The sequence below is a fragment of the Cyprinus carpio genome, chromosome B22 (assembly GCF_018340385.1).
Source record: "Cyprinus carpio isolate SPL01 chromosome B22, ASM1834038v1, whole genome shotgun sequence".
Classification (NCBI taxonomy): Eukaryota; Metazoa; Chordata; class Actinopteri; order Cypriniformes; family Cyprinidae; genus Cyprinus; species Cyprinus carpio.
Window position 1 is genome coordinate 20,060,792 of NC_056618.1, and position 21,356 is coordinate 20,082,147.

Genomic DNA, 21,356 nt, shown 5'->3' on the forward strand with positions numbered 1-21,356 from the left:
TTTTGTCTCATGCAAACATTGTGATATCATAAATCGCATTGAACTGATTTCCGACACTTGGCAGAGCATTGTTGCAGGGCATATTGCGTTAGTGACAGCTAATCCCACCGGAGATGAAATCTGTGCTGTGAGTGGGTGTGTGCTGCAAATAAGGTGTTTGATTCCACAGAAAGAAATGAATTCTGGAAAAAAAAAAAATTCTCATTCTCATTCTCATTCTTATAACAACAAGAATATGTGCTCAAAATCTAACTCAGCTCCCCTCTGATTATTACCAAGAAGCCACTGTACAGAGCAAGCAAAGCATTATGGTCTGGTTTCCATGAGAACAAGAGATGTCTGTCCTCCAATGCTGGCTTATCATCGGCTAGGTCAAGCGGACTAGATGATAATCTATTGCTGGTCTCTTTAATAATGAGAAAAGTGCTCAGTGACGCACGCAAAAAAAAAAACACAATAAAAAACCCTTACAAAAACCTCATCTAAACCCACATCTCAAATCATAAAAGAAAAACGCCCCAAAAAGAATGTCCCTGTTATTCCCAACAACGCAATGACGTCAACGTTAGTAAGATTAATTAATAAGGTTTTTCCTTTTTAAATTCACAAAGTGTTTCACAAAGAAGATATTCAAAATTATTTCAGGCCTCAAAGCTCAATTGTGAATGGGCAAAATGCCCAGGCACTGCTGCCCTCTACAGGTCGAAGAAAGTAAAAACAGGAACACGTTACAGTTTAAACCCTGCCAGACTTTATTTACTGGATGTGCAAAACACCTGGAAATAAGTTAAAAATCATACAAAGACCACTTATACAGAAAAGTACTTTCTTCTTCCTTGTATTTCCCACAAAGTTCGTAAAAACTCTTCACAAAGAAAACAAAATCACTGTGTGAAGAGAAAATACCCACTGGTTACCAGATCAGTTTGTGCCATCAGCTGTTTGGATGTTATACAGGCTGTGTGTCCTGTGTTGGGAATTCCAGCTGTGCGGCGGGCCCTGGGGCCCCGGGGTCCTCCTGGGACTGGAGCCCGCTGGGAGTGCTTTTTTGCTGTGCAGCATCTTCTCGAGAGTCTGAGGGGACCTCATCTGTGCCCTAGTTAGAAAAGTAGTCAGTTTAATTAACCTATTTCACAAATTTTTCAAACTAATTTGGTGAACTTATTTGGCACAAAAAGCATGCAGATTATTTTATAAACAAAAATGCATTTTTTTTTTATTAGTTAAATTGGAGCACACGTTTACTACCATTCAAAAGTATGAGGTTCGTAAGATTTTTTTCTTACATAATATATATATTAATAAATTTGTTACTCACCAAGACTGCATTTATTTGATACAATAAAACCATTAAAACAGTAAACACACCATTAATAAATAATGGCTCAGTACACAGGTAAACTACATGAAATATATATTAATAAATAATGGCTCAGTACACAGGTAAACTACATGAAAGAATTTTTCCACCAGCTGTTTACACAAACTGACAAAACTTTTGTTATCGGACAAAATGTTTAGTTGCCTGAATTAATCAGCATCTGAACAATGACAAATCAACCAACTCTCTAAATAAAATAGTCAGATTATAATATTTTGTACTCTATGTGCCAAACTCTCTGTTAAATGAGGTGCGGAAATTGCTCTGAGTTTTGTAACACCGATATTCAGTTATATAATGTTCAACTAAATCTACACATTCACAAAAAACAGACACACAAACCATTAAAAAAAAAAATAAAACAAAAAAAAACACAACAACACACAAACATAGTACTATTTTGAAAACATTTAGATACATATTCACATTATTCATCACCATCGTCCTCTTAGTTTCTTCTGCGTTACCTGAAGGGGCTGGACTTCAACATGGGTCTTTGCAATGACAACCATGTCTCTGATTTGGTAAACCAGTAGAACGACTGTAACCCACGGCGAACCAGAGGCAACCCAAGCGGGCTTGTTCAGATCCTCCTGCTCCTCCTGGTGCCGTGTTTTCCGAGCCGGAAGTTTGGGTTCAGGTCGAGCGGGTGCCGCCACGTCTGTTGTGTTCTGAACCAGGTCAATGGTCGCTATGGGAACAGGACTGGACGCGATAGGAATGTTCTCTGCTAGCATCTTGTCCTCTGTGGGGTAAAAAAAAAACAACAACAACAACAACATTATATTGAAGGAGACTTGTTCTAGATTCTATTCACATGTGAATGAAAAATAGATAAAACTATCCGTTATTTGGCTAAAACAGTTTATTGGCACCTTAAAACCAACATTAAAACTTAACAAAACAAGAACAAATCAAGAAAATCATTTGAACAAAACTTCCAAATGAACTGCTGCATTAAAATTAATTGGACTTACTGGAGACAACATTTTAGTTTGTTTGTGCACATTTTACAATACACAAGTCATGTAAAAAACCTGTCACTATAATGGCAGATTCTGCTACTATTTTGAAAATAAATAAAAAAATACACTACTGAAAATGTGATTATACTTACACTATTATATACTTATGTTCAATACACAAAGTACAAAAAAGGCAAAAAGCAACATGAAAGAAACAAAATAAACTGAACCAAACTAAACAAAAAGGGCAAAAACTAACAGATCACAAGTTTCAGCTTTCATTTTTAAAAGAATAAGCAATGTACAAGATCTTGTTGCTCACCTTTTTTCTCATTCTGGCCAGTGATGCACATAATCAATGAAAAGATGAGCAAAATAACAAGTGAGGTCATTCCTATTCCCCTGAATGTTTCGGCAGCACCTGAAAAATAAGACAACCACTTATTTATACACACACATTGGCATTCATTATGTCATATCATTACAAAACAATGGGTATGGTCCATACCAAAGTAGTTGACAAATACCCCGCCGACCATCGCCCCACAGCCCCTGCCCAGCCCAAGGTGGAGACCCTGCAGGATGCCCTGAGCAGATGTCCGAAGAGACGGAGGTACAGCCGCGCTCAAATATGAGATACACGCCGCCCACACGGATGCATGCGTTATGCCTGCGCAGATACACAAGTTTATTATTCACCATAATAAGGCTTAGAGGAATACTTCACCCAAAAATAAAATTTGCTGAAAATTTACACACCCTCAGGCCTTCCAAGATGTAGATAAGTTTGTTTCATCAGAACAGATTTGAAACAATTTAGCTTTACAACACTTGCTCACCAATGGATCCTCTGCAGTGAATGGGTGCCGTCAGAATGAGAGTCTAAACAGCTGATAAAAACATCACAATAATCCACAAGTAATCCAAACGAATGCTCTAGTTCATCAGTTAATGTCTTGTGAAGTGAAAAGCTGCATGTTTGTAATAAACAAATCCATCAAGGCGTTTTAACTAACGTCGTTTCAGGCCAAAAAAAAAAAAAGTCCATAATCTATAACAATACTTCCTCCAGAAAATGTCAATCCCCTGTTGTCCTCTCACACCAAATCCACAAACATATTTGTATTTTTTTTTTTTATTTCAAACAAGATGTTGGCTACACAATAAGTTAATTGACAGACTCATTCTGACGGCACCCATTCACTTTAAAAGATCCATTGGTGAGCAAGAGATGTAATGCGAAATTTCTTCAAATCTGTTCCCATCAAGAATCAAACTCTTCTACTTGGATAGCCTGAGGGTGAGTACATTTTCATTTTGGTTGATCTATTCCTTTAATTGTCATGCATTCATAAAAATAAATAAAAAATTATATGCATTTTCTTTATTTTTCATCACTGCAATCAATGTTTTTATTACTTTTTGGTGAACAATTTCTGCCAACATAAAAAACACAATGCTGTTTAATTAACCACAGTTTATAAAAGTGCAGCATACACCTACTACATGCTTAAACTTTTGTGCACACACGCAAATCTGTCTCATGACATGAAAATGTATGTCTTAGCTTGGACTTTCAAGTATATATAGAGAGAAGGCAACTAACAAGTCTGTAAAAGTATATGGATATGTTTCTTTGAACAGATGAAAACGTCTGTAATGAATGTAAACAGACTTGCTCCAGGTCTTCATTCCTGTGAGCTGATGGTATTCTCTCTTTAATGCATCTACATGCTTGTTTTCTTCTTGATTGTTTTGCCACAGGAAAGGGCGGTGGAACTGACAACGTCAAACTGACTTCATTCCTCTCCTGAAATGAACCCCGGCCTTTCTTTGTTCTGCACACATCACTTTAGTTTTATGACTGAATCTGATGGTTTATAGTATTGTGCACACACAGACCACGTTTACAGAATTTAAAGATTGCAGATGCTTTATTCCAGGATTGAGAACTTGATGACTGGCCATGCATACCTTGCAGCACTTCCATGGGCAGCACAGTCCAGGCATTCTTCAGATACGAGATATAGAGGTAGCGTGCTGTGTTGCAGGCCAGGCCGATGTACAAAACTCTGACAGAAAAAGCACAAGACACGGTTATAAAAAAATACATGCATGAATCTCACAAAATATCAAGAACATGTCAGGCTCATGTTTCACCCTTTAAATGTAAAGGAGGAAAATGACATTTTAAAGAATATTTATAGTAAAGAATTTATTTTTTAATTCTTTGTTAAATTGAAACAAATAATAAATACATTTATTAATAAAACATTTTTTTCTAGGTGCAATACATAAAAACATTAATGGCCCTAACTTAATGGTCACAACTAATTTCAGTTTTTTTTATTCAAATGCAAAATAAAAATAAAAAGTTCTCTCTAAACTGCTCTGTGCGTTTCATGATGACTAATTAAATTAACTTCCTCTGTGCTGTAAAACAAGTAATCAAGTTGAGATTTAACTGCATAGTCATATTGCAAAGATCATTACAGCTTATGCAGGTCATCTTTTAAAGATAAGTCTATAAAACATACAAATGTCGAACAGGAAGTTCCTTAAATTTTTACAAGAAGTTGTAAACCAGTCAAGGGAGGATGACTTATGAATTCATACTGCTCTGTCAGTCATTCAGTCAGACGGTTCTCTGTAAACTAAAACAAATAACAACTTGAACACCAAAGAGCATTAATGTTACGATCATCTCTGTAAAAGGAGCCACGCAGTGGACACTGTAGCTGCTGTGCAATGCATTCTGGACTTCTGCCACTGCTGACAGAAAAAGGCTTTGTACTCTTGAACCAGGCCTTTTAACCAAACATTGCCTCACTGATCCCAGTGCAGACCTACAGAGTGGCATGACAGCGCCACGCACAAAGACTCACTGATTCAAGGTCAGGATCAAATGAGCTGGAGTCACATGGTGCAGTGAGACAGTTTGGGTTACCTGGACAAGTCTTGCCTGTGACTGGAATAAACTACTATGATGGTTCGGTTCTAAACCCCTTGTGGCCTACGTAAGCAGCAACCTTCCAAAGTAGCATCCTAACTGAAATGGAACCTAATGTCACTTGAAACACTGACAGTTGATGTTAGCATGTGGCTAAGCTAACAGCCTGACACACCAACAAGAACAACAGAAACAAAACATAGCATCTACATCAGGGTGGGCTCTTTTGATTTAGGCCAGAAAGCAACTACATAGTAACCATACCGAATACACAGGCAATGCTACCTTAAAACACTGTTCAAAATGAAGAATCTTCTAAAGCAACTTGACTTTTGTGCCTACATTTTGGAAACACATTTGATCCTGAAGTATGCCTGTTAATCTTTAAATAATTTATAGATAGCCACCTTAAAAGGCACAATATGTAAGTTTTTGCCACTAGATGGTGTGTATTCAAAGCAAACAAACAAAAAGGCTTAGTTTGACAATGCCGTGGCTGAGTGTGGAATCATGGGAGTTGTCATCTTCATCCTCACAGTCGATGCAATCCGACGGGACTCGGACAGAAATCATGTTCATAGTTGAGCTAATGATTTATTAACATAGTAGAATGAAGCAGGGTGAGGCTGAAAGACGTCGAAGCGAAACGAGGCCGCTGAATGAGTGTGACACATGGCTCGAAAACAGCGGAGCTTTTATTATGCCACAGTCGACCGCTTCCGCTCCTTCCGGTCGTGAGTATGTGGGGTAAAGCAGCGCTGTTTTATCATACTAGATACATTTGAAAGTTCTGTTATAATGTTACTCTGTGCGGTTGTCACCTGTCTAATAAAACACACAACATATTAAAGCGTCTTTGGTGTTTCCATGTTTTCTACAAAACAAAACTGTAAATCGACTGGGTAACATCATTGGCAGGCGACACAATGACACTATAGACATGGCCCGTGTCTCTAGTTAAAATTGCTTATTTCTCATTTAAACATTCTTCGAAACATTTGGGATAATATAAGTACATAAGTCAGCAAAATATATAACACTGTTCTAGTGTTTTTTTGGATATTTTAATAAAAAATCTTACATATTGTGCCTTTAACAGGGTTTGAAACAGAGCCAATGAATGGTTATAGACAACAACTGGTTAGACTGTTGTACTTTATGCAATGTGTATTACCTTAAATGGTATTTAAGTCAATTGAATAACTGAACAAAAACAAAATACACCTGAACTGAACTAGACCAAGATTCAGAACTGAACCAGACCAAGATTCAGATGTGAATCTAGATTCAGAACTGAACCAGACCATTCAAAGTCCCCCTATGCCGACAAGGAATCACAGGAACCTCACCTGATGTGTCCCACCAGTTCGATGAATTTATGGCTGGTAAAATAGGCAGCAAGCTCTGACAAGTGACTTAGGACAGAGCAAACACCAAACAGCGTTGTGGTTCCTGTCAGGTCCTGTAAATGCCAGTAAAGGAAAGTGAAAACAAACCCATAGCCGAAGCCCATGAACCAGGCCACAAATAACACAGTGCTGTACTGTATGCCACACAGCAGTCGCATCAAGTCCCAGAAGTGGAACTCCTCGACTTGGACAATTGTTGGGGTCTCAGAGTTCTCCATTCCAGGGGAACCTCTAGTTTGGGCGTTTTGCTGCTGGTTGCCGACCTCGTTCCCTTCAATCGTGTTTTGGTGCTGAACATCAAACTTAAACTGAGTGGCAACGATCAAAGCTATTCCCATTAATACGCCAAACACAATGAAGGCAGTGTGGTAGTTCTTGTAATTTTCCATGAAGCACTCCTTGTTGCCGATGACAAGGTTAGTGCTAGTGTGGTCGATCCAGATGCCGACACAGAGCATGGCTATACCCCAGCCTAGAGATCCCCACATGCGCTGGAGACCGTAGCGGTCACGGTGTGGACCCAGATATTGCAGAGTCACCTAAAACAATCCAAAAAAACCTATTTTAGACTCAAATATCTCTTGTCTAACAAAATGGAGTTGGAACTGGTGCTGGAAGATCTAACAACCTACATTCAGGCACCTATTTTCCCCTGAATATAGATCATATTTTATATGGCATATAATGAATGTTCCAATCTTCTTAGGGTTGACGCTATGTTACTATGCTACCCTAAGCCTAGGAACATAGATTAGCTTCCAGAACGGGAATTGGCTCAAGCACCAACGCCAGTACTATGATTTCAGAAATGGGACTGTAGTTTGTCTCACATTTATTTCAATGGAAGCATTGTCTAATCTCTCTTATAAAGTTCTGCTTATTCAAATCTTTCGTTCGAGGTTTCAAGATACATGGCCTATAAAATGGACTCTACTAACTAATCTGCCTTGAATTTATTTTAAGGAAAAAAAAAAGTTACATACTGTATCCACAATGGTAATGGCTGGAGCACTGAAAAACTCGCCAATGATGACGACGAGCAGAATCAGCAGAAAAATGGAATGAACCTGGTCCTTGTTATATTCAGGAGTTTGGTTTGGTTTGGTTGTAGTACTCTGAATAGTGCTGCCAGACGTGGTGTTTGGGGCTGGTGTTGAGCCAGATGTGCTTGGCTCAGGCCTTGTGATGGTGGTTTGGTCAGATTGGGTTGTGTTAGCCAATTCATCAGGTGCCACTGTGAAACTTGAGTTGGAATCCCGTTTGAATCGGTGTTCAGAGTTGTAGCCTGAAGACTGAATGGAGTGAAGAATGGTTCGCCAAGGGTAGAGTCTAATCAGATCCCTGCGGCGTCTCATCTGATTTGTTGTCGGGATGGAACTGGTGTTGAGGTAGAATGTCTCGTTAGATGTGGTAGTGTGGACAGTCGGTACCATAGCTGTGGTTGTCAGGAGGTTCTCCTCTTTACACTTCATGTCCGCTGGCTGCACAATGCCAATCCCAGAATTGAAGAGGACCCAGCATAACATTGAGAACAATAAGACTGCTTTACCTTTCCTGAAACGATCTGCGACAATGCCCCAAAAAGGGGCGCTACAGAACTCAATGAAATAACGAATTCCCACTAGGAGACCACTTTGGGTGGGATTCATACCCAGCTGCTTGTAGTACAAAGCAAGAAGTGGATGGAGGGAACCATATGCAGCATAAAAGAACAAATAAAACACTTTTGACACAAGAAGGTGGGGGTTGACCCGTAGGAACAATCGTTCACAGCAGCTCATGTCATGCTGAACAGATGGAGTCGGTGCTGTATCATTAGGTACTTTGTCCGCAGATGATTGCGAAGGTTGATCTGATTGAATCTCAAGTGACAGACGGTCGAAGCGTTCGAGGTTTCTCCTCTTCAGCTCCTCTTCATCGTCAGTTAAGATGGCTACGCGGTCATCAGCCATCTTTGCTGGGGTGCTTAATATTTCTAAAGTTGGGTTAAAGATAACGTTAGTATATAAATGTTTAGCATGTGTTAAAACTGCATACAGCATGACGGGAAACATATGTACATAAGGGTCGATTTTGATTTCAGGATGATTTTGAAAGCAAAAGAATTACACTGATAAAACAGGGGGGAAAATACAGATCTTAACAGAGAATTGACAATTTTAGAAAATCAGAACACTTTACAGCACAATTATGGAAATACAAATACTTGTATATTAAAACTGTTTTGCATGCAAAGTATAGCATACTAAATTCTATTCTATTACTCCAGTACAAATATACTATCCACAGTATGTAAATGTTATGTATGCTTGGAATACCCAGATGATCTACTACAGTTTACAAAATAACTATGTTTATTTCCAAAACGATAACGTGAGGAAGTCACGTGATAATGTAGCATACCACTATATTAAATGTTCATTGGCGCATACTGGTTACTGTTTCACATACTATATATAAAAAAAAAGTTAGCCGTGTACATCTTATGCTGTGCAGAGTACTACTTTACAAACATGTGAACACTAACCATGATGTATACTGCTAAATGACGTAATGAAAGTTTATGGCGCGCCTGTCTAAGACTGTCCTACTTTCACGGAAGTATCAGCGCTTCCTTTAAGGAGATGTCATTTAATAAAAGATAACCTGTAGCCTATATTTATTCGGCAAAGTCTTTTAGATCTTTCTAAAAAACACTTTGCTATTTCTCACGAGAACCTATGCGACTAAAACAGGAAGACGGGTCACAAAAGCCTTCTTATATTCAAGAAATCCAGGAAATGGAGTAGAAATGTCCATAAAGCATTGTTAAGCATATAACCATATATTTACAGTAGAATACGCGTAGGCATGTTATATGAAAACAGTCTTTGTGTAGGCTATTTACCTGAAGTCTCGGTAGAGTCGCTTACTTTGGAACAGACGCGTTTCGATGAAGAAGTTGACTTTCTTCCATTTCCAATGAATGTTTGTCTACTGGACCTTGTTTTGATCTACTGGCTTTTCTGCCAGTTTTAACAGAAACTTTCTCCCTTATTTGATGCCTTGTCAAGGCATTTTTATTGCTTGGTGGCGAGAATCCAGCGTTCACCTGCTCACAAACCGACTTGGGGTCTACCTCATGAAAATTAATTAGGTGCTTACGTTGCTAGCTCGGGTTCTTTTGACGAAGGCGTGGCTTTTGAATAACAACGCACTGACGTTGTTGGATATCCATCCAATAGCGAGGGCTTGTTACTTGAATATTAAGTAGGAAAAAACAAGAATATTTCATTCTATTCCAAATAACAAAAAAAAACACTCTTTAAAAAAACTATAACACATAAATTAACACTAACAAAAACATCCCAGTTGGGCGTAGTATTCAGAAACTTTGTTTTACACATGCATTCATACTTTAATAACCATGTATTTTAAACACATAATGGGGGCTTTTTGTTATCATCCCAGTTGGGCGTATCTGTTGATTTGCACAATCGAAAACAACCTGTTCCCCAGCTCTTCTTTGCTCCGGTGAAACTGTTTCACTTTGCTGCAAATTAAATAGTGAACAGGCGCATCTTTCGCCCCTCCCTAAGCAACATGCATTGTAGAAAGTGGCAAGTTGGTTTACAACTTTATGAATGAAAAAATATCCAAGTATGCATTCAAGCTCAGTTACCTGCTGGATTGCATTTTCTCAGCAGCTTGCATTTACATGCTTAATAGTTCATCCTGAAGGGCACATCACATTTCACATCATATACAGACATTCTGTAAGTAATATTTATGGTTTCCTACAAATTAGGCGTGTTCGGGAGTTCCTCTACCTGATTTCTTCTGATAGAGTGAACACTTAAAGATGCAAAATGTGGAGAAATGTGGACTTCAAACAGCTTGTATTCTGTGCCTTTCCAGTTTTTTGTCCTCCAGACTCCAGACCTTGATTTCCAAATTAAATGCAAAATTTACTTTCATTTGAAAAGAGGACTGTGGACCACTGAGCAACAGTCCAGCTCTTTTTCTCCTTACCCCAGGTGAGATGCTTTTTACATTTTTTTTTCTGGTTCAGGAGTGGCTTGGTTCTAGGAATGTGACAGCTGTAGCCCATTTCCTTAAGACGTCAGAGCGTGGTGACTCTTGATGCGCTGACTCCGGCTTCAGTCCACTCCTTGTGAAGCTCTCCCAAGTTCTTGAATCGGCTTTTCCTGACAATCTTCCAAGGCTGTGGTCATCCCTGTTGCATGTGCACCTTTTCCTAACACACCTTTTCCTCCCAGTCAACTTTCTATGAATATATTTCGATACAGCACTCTGTGAACAGCCAGCCCTTTCAGCAATGACCTTCTGTGACTTACCATCCTTGTGGAGGGTGTCGATGATCTTCTGGACAACTGTCAAGTCAGTCTTTCCCATAATTGTGGTTGCATGTTCTAAAAAATACCACAAGATTCCCACTATTAAATAAACAAAAAATAAAAAAAAAAAAAAAAACAAAATGGAATATTAATTTTTTTTGAGTCGTAACCATCAGATTTAAAACAAAAAACTCTTGAAATATTTCAGTTTGTGTGCAATGAATCTGGAATATAAGAAAGTTTGCTTTTTTGAATTAAATTACAAAAAATGAAGAACTTTTTCATGATATTCTAATTTTTTGAGATGTACCTGTTGGTCTAACTATAGTCTATTCAACTGTAAAATAACACTGGATAGTCTTCACAGTATAATTCAATTCAATCATATGAAATTAGTATTAAAAAATTAATTTGTACTATAGAGGTGACACAGAAGAACATTTTCAGACTTTTAATGAGGCTCAGAGGTGGCATGAGTGCAATTACATTCATAAATTAATGTGAAGATTAATGTTTTAAATATACATTTTTTTTAATACAGAAATATTAAATGTGCTGTAGGAGATTTTGGAAAATGCTAACTTTAGCCTGATAGCACTGAAAGCGAATGTCCCACCCTCCCTGCAATCGCCATCCAAAGCCACGCCCCCTAAACGCATATACACTGACAGACCAGAATACTAGAAACAACATTACTACAATAGGCTTCATCACCGGTTCCCAATTCCAGCCCATATTCCGAAGTGAAGTAAATTTAAATGGTTTTCCCATGCTCAGGGAGGAGGAAGCAATGAACACTGTGTAGGGATCACATCAATTGGAACACAGTTCATGCAGGTAGCTCACTTCTAACGAGCTGATTATCTGAATCGGGTGTGTAAACCAAGCGAGACATGGAAAAATATGCAGAACAGGGAGCGCAAGGAATGGAATTGGGAACCGCTGGTCTACATCATGTGTCATTCACCAGTGAGAAAACTTTAAAAGTGCTACATTACCAGGAATGAAGATCGGGTTGTTGTTGTTTGTCTGCCATTCTTGCTCTGTTTGCACAGCGTGCGTAAACGTGCTGATGACGTATCCTGTCTGCGCAAACAGGGTGAGCAGAGGTGTGCACGTGCTTTGGGCGTTTTCGTGAATTTAGCGTTAAAGAACTTTTTCTTTTTAACATCAAGCATGTCCTGTTTTTGATTTTCTCACTCATCTATGTTTCTTAATCGATCTGACGTGAGTCAAAGCCCTTACATTACAAATCACTTATGTTTTCGAATTCAAAAAGCCGCAATTTTTGAAAGTAGTTCATCCTTGGATATTACTCGCACTTGTTTAACATTTCCATGGTAAAACAGTTATTAAATATTAAAAGTTAATTCATACTACATCTTACCTTGTAACTAAGTCACACTCTCGAACTGTAAAACGCACCTTCTTTCTATCCCATCTTGTCAAGTCACCTTTATTTATATAGAGCTTTAAAAAAAACAGATTGTGTCAAAGCATCTGAACAACATTAATTAGGAAAACAGTGTGTCAATAATGCAAAATGACAGTTAAAGGCAGTCCATCATTGAATTCAGTGATGTCATCATGCAGCTCAGTTCAGTTTAAATGGTATCTGTGCAATCATTTGCAATAAAGTCAACGATATCACTGTAAATAAAGTGTGCCCAACTAAGCAAGCCAGAGGCGACAGCGGCAAGGAACCAAAACTCCATTGGTGACAAAATGGAGAAAAAACCTTGGGAGAAACCAGGCTTAGTTGGGGGGCCAGTTCTCCTCTGGCCAAACGAAACCAGCAGTTCAATTCCAGGCTGCAGCAAAGTCACATTGTGCAAAGGACTCAACTGGTTCCAGTGGTCTTGTCCCGGTGGTCGTCTGAGACAAGGTCTTCACTGGGGATCTGTATCTGGGGCTCATCTAGTTGTCCTGATCTCCGCTGACATTCAGGGCTGTAGAGGTCCTTTCTAGGTGCTGATCCACCATCTGGGCTGAATACGTACTGGATCCGGGTGACTGCAGTGACCATTTGACCTGGATACAGACTGGATCTGGTGGCTACGGTGACCTCGGAATAAGAGAGAAACAGACTAATATTAGTGTAGATGCCATTCTTCGAACAATGTAGCAAGTACATCCAGTGTTATGGGAAGTGTTCTCATTTCAAATTTACGATTGTTTGTGATCATTCTTGTACAATTTGTTTTTTTGTTTCTCATTAAAGGCGCCAAACGCACCGCGCATGCGCACATAGATTGAGGTTACGTCGGCACGTCCCTGTGATGTCACAATGAGACCACGCCATTGTTAGAACACGCATATATAAAGCCGCTCACACTTCGAATTCTTCGTTGTGAGTTCTGGAATTCTTCTACCTTGATTTCTTCTTCTACTAGAGTGAATGCAAAAAAGGGCAAAATGTGGGAAAAACTGCTAAAAGAAAAGCGTGAGAAGTTTGACGAATGGTATAGGAGGTTTAAAAGACACGAGAATTTCTTTCCAAGAGAGTTTATCATAATGCCAGGCTATCAACCTGACTGGAGGGAAGAGTTTAAGGACAAATATAAGACCAGAGTTACACTGAGTGGGGAAAAGAGTATATTTAAATGGAAGAACTGTAAAGGCTTATTCAGAAAGAAGCAGGAGTGGTGGGACATGTTACCCCTAAAAGTACCTATACATGAATATCGGGTCTTGTACTTCAATACTATGCCTAAGAAGTGGCCTATAAGAAGTCTGCTTCTTGAAGAACCAGATGAGTCTGAAAAGTGCATAATCCAGAGACACACCACTGAAATCTATTTAGTAAAGCCTGTGATGATCCACTTGCACGCAGTCGTATGGCAGGCATTTGAAGACAGTGTGGCTGCTGGGCCATCTGAGACTGATAAAGACCAGAGATCTGCTGCTGATGAAGAATATTACTCACCAGAAGAATGAAGCTCAGTGGATTTAAAACACAAAGTGCTTTCGAAAAGTAGTGCATAAGAAAGTGCATGTTTATATGTGTATACGCCATGTGTCTGTCAATCAGCCCTCTCTCTACTGTATATGCGAATCTGTCCCTCAGAGATCTCATCAGAAGTGCTCAGGGTGTATTAATGTCCCAGATAACCTGGATTAACCCTAGTTGAGGTCATTTTGCCCACTCTAAATGAGTGGAAGAAAAACTGAAAGAGAAGCTCTTACTCTTCCTCCTATTTTTTCTCTCTTTCTATTTGTAAATATGCACTTTCTATATAGAAATTTCTATTAAAAAAGTGTGTGTGAAAAATATACATGCAATCTTCATAAATTCTTTGTTGGTTTTAGAGTTGTTAACTTAAATATATATGTTCTTGCTCTCCATGATTTTGTAATGCATGCTTAATGCCATTTGGACATTATAAATATACATTTTTATTAAATGGAAGACTATTGTTTTATAATAATTACAAAATACTGTAAATTTTAATTATTTATTTGCAATCATAACAGTGTGTTGTTTCTGTATTTGGTCAATGTACCACTGCACTGTTTCTCTTATTATACAAACACACAAAAATAGCTAATTATCGCCATCTTGTGTAAACATGGAGGGCTTTAATGTTCATTTCAACATATATGGTGAACACTAAATATTTCAGCATTCATTTCTTGTTCATTCATCTTGGAACTATTTCTCTTCGCAAAACGTTTATGTTCATTAGTGAGTATAATATACTGTGTGGGATGATGATGATGATGATGATGATGTGTGTGTGTGTGGGGGGGGGGGCTACATACACAGAGATATTTTATTTTCAGAATTAAATCTCCTGCCACCTGTCAGCTCATGTGATTAAATAATACAGTTGAATAAATATAATAAATAAATAAGAATTATATATATATACACTACCGGTCAAAAGTTCATCAGGGATCAGAACGATTTTTTATGTTTTTTTTTACAGGAGTTTCTTATGCTCATCAACGCTGTTTTCATTCAACGAATTTTCAGCATTATTACTGCAGTCTTCAGTGTCACATGATCCTTCAGAAATCATTATAATATGCTGATTTATTTTCAGTGCTGGAAACTGTTTTGCTGCTTAATATTTTTTTGGAACCTGTGATAATTTTTTCAGGATTCTTTGATGATAAAAAGTTAAAAAGAACAGCATTTATTTAAAATAGAAATATTTTCTAACAATATACACTACAGTTCAAAAGTTTGGGGTCAGTACATTTTTATTCTTTCTTTTTTTTTTAAGAAATTAAACTTTTATTCAGCAAGGATGTGTTAAATTGTTAAGAAGAGATAGCAAAGATTTTAGAAAATTAGAAAATATTTATATTTTGAATAAATGCTGTTCTTTTTAACTTTTTATTCATCAAAGAATCCAGAAAAAAATATCACAGTTTCCAAAAAAAAAAAATATATATTTGCCAACACAACTGTTGCCAACATTGATAATTCCAATAATAAATCAGCATAATAATGATTTCTCAAAGATCATGTGAAACTTTTATACTGGAGTAATGGCTGATAGAAATTCAGCTTTGCATCACAGAAATAAATTATATTTTTAAAAGATATTAAAATAGAAAGCATTATTTTTGAAAACCATATTTTTTTCTGTATTTTTGATCAAATAAATACAGCCCTGATGAGCATAAAAGACTTCTCTAAAAACATTACATTTCTTACTGATCCCAAACTTTTGAACGGCAGTGTACATAAATAAATATACATAAAATATAAAAATAGATATAGGCCTAAATAAATTCCTTTATGACATTTTTCGTTACTTTTTCTGTATTTAAGTCATACTTGGAATAAACATTTTAGACCTTCCATTTAGGTTTGAACCCACCATGAGATATTATCAATTCAATTTTTTTTACCAATTATCAAGAATTTGACAAAGTTGCCCATCCATAAATTAAGTCCTAAATTCATAAAGTCATGGCATTAAATGTTGCATGCACTTCAAATAAATAAAATAAAATCTCAATATTTTTTTCAATACACATTTCAAAACATCAATTTACTTGCGATGCAAATTGAACACATCTAGTCTTGTTTTCTGAGAAACCGAACAAAATTAAGCGAGTTTATGCTTAAAACAAAAACAAACTTCAGTCAGTGGGGTTTGGAAACTTGTTTTCCCTTTGTATTAAGCTGACATTAAAACAAGGACAAATATCTGCTTCATTTTGATCAGCTTCTCATAATAGTAACAATTTTAGGTAATTTTGCACATCTCAAGTAAATATTTATTGATTTAAGACAAAATTATTGATGAAGAGCATTAGTGTGATCAGAAGGTACAGTAAAAGTTATTTCCATATTCTATTGGTTGGGAGCAGAACTATTGAAATATGAAATAACATTGAAATAAAAAGCAACGGAGGTCTGTTGGAAATTATATTTCCAAACTTTGAAGTGTTGCGAATACAAGACACTTACATTTAGAGAGCATATTAATGTATTGTGTTCCATTCTTTACTTGGTCTTAAAAAGTCTTAAATTTACCTTCAGAAACCCTGAATTCGACAACCTAAAGCATATACATACAAGTATCATGCAAGATTAATGTTCCTTTTTGCATTATCGCCATTGGTTCAGTCATGCGATGCACATGCCAACTCGCCAACTTCCGTCCAATGCTTTTCTTTGTTCTTTGTTTTTCTTTTCTTCTCTGCCATGAGGATGGCGGCCACAACAGTGATGACCACTGTCATGGTGATGACCAGGACAGTGACCATCTCTGCAACGCAGAACTCCTCTTTCATTGTGTAGTTTCTGTGACTTTCGTCCAAATTGACGCAGGTGAGGTTGTCGTAGTCATCCAGGAACAGCCGCTTGACGTTACAGAGCTTCCGGAAGACTCGCTGCAGATCGCAGTCACAATCCCATGGGTTTCCTTGGAGCATTATGTGAGTGCTGTAGGTGTTGAGACTTAGGAAGGTCTTGAACTGAATCGTGGAGAGGTTGTTGTTGGTGAGGTCTAGTAGAGCGAGACTGGTCAATGGCGAAAGCATGCCGACGTCCAAGTAGTGTATCTGGTTGTGATGTAAATTCAAGACTTCGAGGTTTCGTAACATGGAGAAGATGCCATTTTTGAGAATCGTTAAATTGTTCGAGTTGAGTTGTAGCTGCCGTAGGGTACTCATGGACCCAAACGCCCTCATCTTGATGGTCTCTATAACATTATGGCTGAGGTTGAGTCTTTGGAGGGCGTCAAAGTGGACGAAACAACTGCTGTCCAAGCTGGTCAATCGGTTCTCAGCCAGCGACAGATCTCGAAGGGAACCAAGACCCCGTGAAAATCCTTCACTCAGGAATGAGATTCGGTTTCGGCTCAGGTCCAACCTCAACAGTCCTTCTAGAAGAGAGAATGCTCCGTCGGCTAATACACCAATCATGTTGTCATTCAGGAGCAGGACGCGAAGTCTTCGTGTGCTGTGGAAGGCTTGGGGTCGGATGGCACTCAGGTGGTTGAGGGACAGGTCCAGTTGTTCGGTCAAGGGTGGAAGGGCGGTGGGCAGGTGGGTGAAATTGCTGCTGGTGCAGATGGCGATTTTGAGCTCCAGGTGGCAGGTGCAGTCGTAGGTGAAGTTGTGGCTCATGGAGATGGACAGGACCTCAAGCACCAAGGGAAGCATGAACAACAGATGCATCCTGGAGGTTCTGCATAGAAACAAAGACAGTTTGTGTAAAACGGGATTTTCAGATATCCCAGTTCTAAACCAAGTTGTTAAATATCTGGGAGATTATACAGTATGCACGATTATAGATTATTTAAAGCTTCAACTTACATGTTAAATATGATGAAAAGACTTTTAATCATTTTAAACATTTTTACACACTGCTTTATAGCACTTTTTTTTTTTTTTGCATTTCATTTAGTAAATATTGTGACTTTTTTATGGGCGGATCTTAGGTGGAGGCAGAAAGATTCCCCTGACCACTTCACTAACACTAGCTAGCAAGTTTTGTTTGCTTGTTTTTTAACAATGACTGGAGAAAATTTGTTTTTATCTGAATATGTAATGTCACCCACTGTCAGGGACCAAAGCTGTTAATTGAAAATGTTAACTTTATAGGGTTACTCCACTCCAAAATGAACATTTTTGTCATTAATCACTTACCCCCGTGTTGTTCCAAACCTGTAAGAGTTTAGTTCGTCTTCCGAACACAATTTAAGATATTTTGGATGAAAACCGGGAGGCTTGTGTCTGTCCCATTGACTGCCAAGTAAATTACACTGTCAAGGTCCAGAAAAGGATGAAAGACATCATTAGAATAGTCCATCTGCCATCACTGCTTCAACTGTAACATTATAAAGTGACAAGAATAGATTTTGAATGCGAAGAAAACAAAACTAATGACTTTATTCAACAATTCGTCTCCTCCGTGTCTCTCCGCATCACTGTAGCGGCATTTTGGTTACATCCGCTGAACTCAAACAGCATACGCTCTTCTGTGTCAGCCGTGCTGCACGGATGCGCTGTTTTCGTGCAAATCAAAGCATAAATATACGCAGAAAACGTATCCTTGTGTCACGACTGACACAGAAGAGCGTAAGCTGGTTGTGTTCAGCAGATATTCTCCAAAATGGCGCTACTGTGATGCGGAGAGACACAGTGGAGACAAATTGTTGAATAAAGTCGTTATTTTTGTTTTCTTTGCGTACAAAAAGTATTCTCGTCACTTCATAAGATTATGGTTGAACTAGTGATGGCAGATGGACTATTCTGATGATGCTTTTCATACTTTTCTGGACCTTGACAGTTTCTTGACCTTGACCTTTCTGTTTAGCCGCTGGTTATTAGTTAACTTGTTCCCCCAATGTCTGATTAGGTGGGCATGCATGAAAAATCTTTAGACTCATAACCAAACCATAATTCTTAAAAGACAGTTTGTTTAACCTTAACTGATATTAAGTGTGTGCGCTGCAAACATGAGCATTTTTGATGAACATTTCTATCAGTCCACTCCTTTTATTACAGCTGTCATCAGTTTTTTGTCTGGCAATGACAGCAGGTATGTGATAAAATTTGAAATTGGAGCCTGTACTCGATCGATTCTGACTCTCAAAGATGACATTTTAAGCTCCTAATGTAGCCGACTCTGTGCTGGTTTGTATTGGCCACCTCCAGTTATTCTTTTGTTTTGCCTCCAGCTAATGCTGTGAAGTAATTGTGATTGTGATGCTGGCACAAAAAAAGAGTCTAATAGGGATTGTATTTTATTATATATTATTATAAAATTAATTTCTATATAATATAACGATTTAAAGTATTAAATACAGTTTTTTTCATATTAATGATATATAGCTATATATATATATATATATATATATATATATATATATAATAATATATATATATATATATATATATATATATATATATATATATAGTATGTATATATACAGTATATTAGGGTTTCATATTTTATTATAATCATTCATTTATATATAAATAAATCTAACATTTACAGTTTATGTATGTAATATAATATATATAATATCATATATGACATAAAATGATACTTATAATAATAATAATAATAATCTATATGATCTAATCTATAATATTATTTTCTGTATAACTTATTATTCTTTCAATTTTAATGAACCAAATTACATAAATACTTTTAGGTGAATATGTAAAAAAATAAAAATAAAAAAATACAATAATTGTTATTTATTACAAAATAATCTTATTTTGATGCACTGGGATATAGTATTTATGTCACTGTATAATGCAAAACAATCTATTGTGTCTCTATGCTACATTTTTCCATTATCTGTTTCTGTTAGATCATTAACAAATTGAATTGTGGATTCAGCATGGGTTTATAGAGCTTTTACATACTGTTTTCCAGTATATAAATTGAGTAAACACACAATACAGGCACGACAGCTACATGTTTAGCTGCACTTGATGTTTGCGTACAGTTGAGCAAACGAATGTTCAAAAGCCTGTTATACAATTACAGGTCAAGGGTGGTTTAGTTAATGCAGGAACTTTACTAAATGGGGATTGAACTTATGTTTATTTGATCAAAATGTATTCTTTAGGTTAAAATTTATAGGAATGTTTAATCAAAAGTAAAGCAACTAGTCACTATTTCCTTTCTTCACCATTTTAAGCACATTCTAACCATCACTAATGCATTTTAAATGGTCATAAAGTGTAACAAATTAATTTTAGAAACACTCTACTCTCAATAGTAATTAAAAAACAGTATGCAATTTATAAAACATACATATAAAATAAAAATGAATGGTCTGTTAACAATACAGAACGTCCTCAAAAAGATCCGCACTTTAGCACATCGGGTTCGTTTTTAATCATGTATCTATTGTGATACCTCTCGTACCTCACATCCTCTGTCAGAGCACAGATCTTATCGTAAAAACCCCGCCAGCGCCTTGTTCTATGGGTTACTTCAGCTTCGAAAACTTAAGGTCAACTTATGTAGACAAAAGTAAGTGTAAATGGAGCCTTACCTGAGTTTGGTGTCTGTCATCAGAGCAGCAGCCGCAGGTGGGGAGTGTGAGATGTGCCTGTGTACCAGACTCTGTGTGTTTGCAGCCAGGAGGGAAACGCTATTATACAGGGGCAGCTGTTGGCAGAGAAGAGAAAAGAGAAAGAGCAAAGTGATTAATATTTCACGCCTGCAGGAAGGCACAGACACAACGAGGGGGTGCAAACCACATCACTTCAAGAGGACAATTATGATTTTTTTAATAGGGTTCCATGGCAGGGTTAATTGCTTTGTTGTTGTTTTTTTAATTTTTTAAATTGTTTATTTTTCAAAATATTTGTCATTTTTCAGTACACTATCCTATCCTCTTATATATATATATATATATATTTACGATAAATTATGTCATGTTCTTTTTCAAAACTACTTAAAAGTATTAAAATAAATAAATAAATATGGATATTTTCTTTGTCTTTTTTTAAAGTTATGTTCTTTTTTCAAAGCTTTTTCTTGCTACTATTTAAGATAAAACAAATAATAATATAGAATTCCTAAACATGTTTTTTAATTAAAGGTTACACTATGGATAGACAAGACAAACATATGCACAGATAAGTATATATATATATATATATATATATATATATATATATATATATATATATATATATATATATATATATATATATATAGTGAAGTTTTACTAACATACCAGTGTAAATGATCTCTTAGCATTGTGCATTATGGCATATTCTCCTTTGGTCTTTTATACATACATAAAATCAGACTCGTAATCTCGGGATTGGAAAAAAATCCCATCCATCTCAGCTATGAGTGCAGTTTCTCTTTACACC

General features: G+C 37.0%; 3 protein-coding genes and 1 pseudogene across 8 annotated transcripts in view; all 4 read right to left on the reverse strand.

The window, feature by feature from the left end:
• Positions 1 to 21,356, reverse strand: part of LOC109082837 (glutamic acid-rich protein-like) — an 848,403-nt gene that overhangs the window by 662,144 nt on the left and 164,903 nt on the right. The gene's annotated exons all lie outside the window — the stretch shown is intronic.
• The window catches only part of ahr2 (aryl hydrocarbon receptor 2), a 223,353-nt gene that overhangs the window by 99,784 nt on the left and 102,213 nt on the right, over positions 1 to 21,356 (reverse strand). The window lies entirely within an intron of this gene.
• LOC109046555 (major facilitator superfamily domain-containing protein 6-A-like) lies at positions 1,800 to 9,871 on the reverse strand. 3 transcript variants are annotated; one of them, XM_042748586.1, is made up of 7 exons: positions 9,618 to 9,870; positions 7,689 to 8,680; positions 6,646 to 7,244; positions 4,321 to 4,418; positions 2,855 to 3,016; positions 2,669 to 2,767; positions 1,800 to 2,126 (listed from the first exon to the last, which is right to left on the reverse strand). In XM_042748586.1, the coding sequence occupies exons 2-7, from the start codon at positions 8,655 to 8,657 to the stop codon at positions 1,816 to 1,818; spliced, it is 2,238 nt and encodes a 745-aa protein (XP_042604520.1). In that variant the 5' UTR covers positions 8,658 to 8,680; positions 9,618 to 9,870; the 3' UTR covers positions 1,800 to 1,815. The 3 variants fall into 3 exon arrangements, with proteins under 3 accessions (XP_042604520.1, XP_042604519.1, XP_042604521.1); XM_042748585.1 differs by having other exon boundaries at positions 9,593 to 9,870; XM_042748587.1 differs by lacking the exon at positions 7,689 to 8,680 and having other exon boundaries at positions 6,646 to 6,758; positions 9,593 to 9,871.
• Positions 16,160 to 20,763, reverse strand: LOC109065354 (annotated as a pseudogene).

Coding starts and splice junctions, on each gene's coding strand:
- LOC109046555 (XM_042748586.1), bottom strand. CDS start 8,657: ATGGCTGATGACCGCGTAGCCATCTTAACTGACGATGAAGAGGAGCTG. Junction 4,419..6,645: donor GAACTGGTGGGACACATCAG/GTGAGGTTCCTG, acceptor TTTTTCTGTCAG/AGTTTTGTACATCGGCCTGG. Junction 3,017..4,320: donor GCCCATGGAAGTGCTGCAAG/GTATGCATGGCC, acceptor GTATCTGCGCAG/GCATAACGCATGCATCCGTG.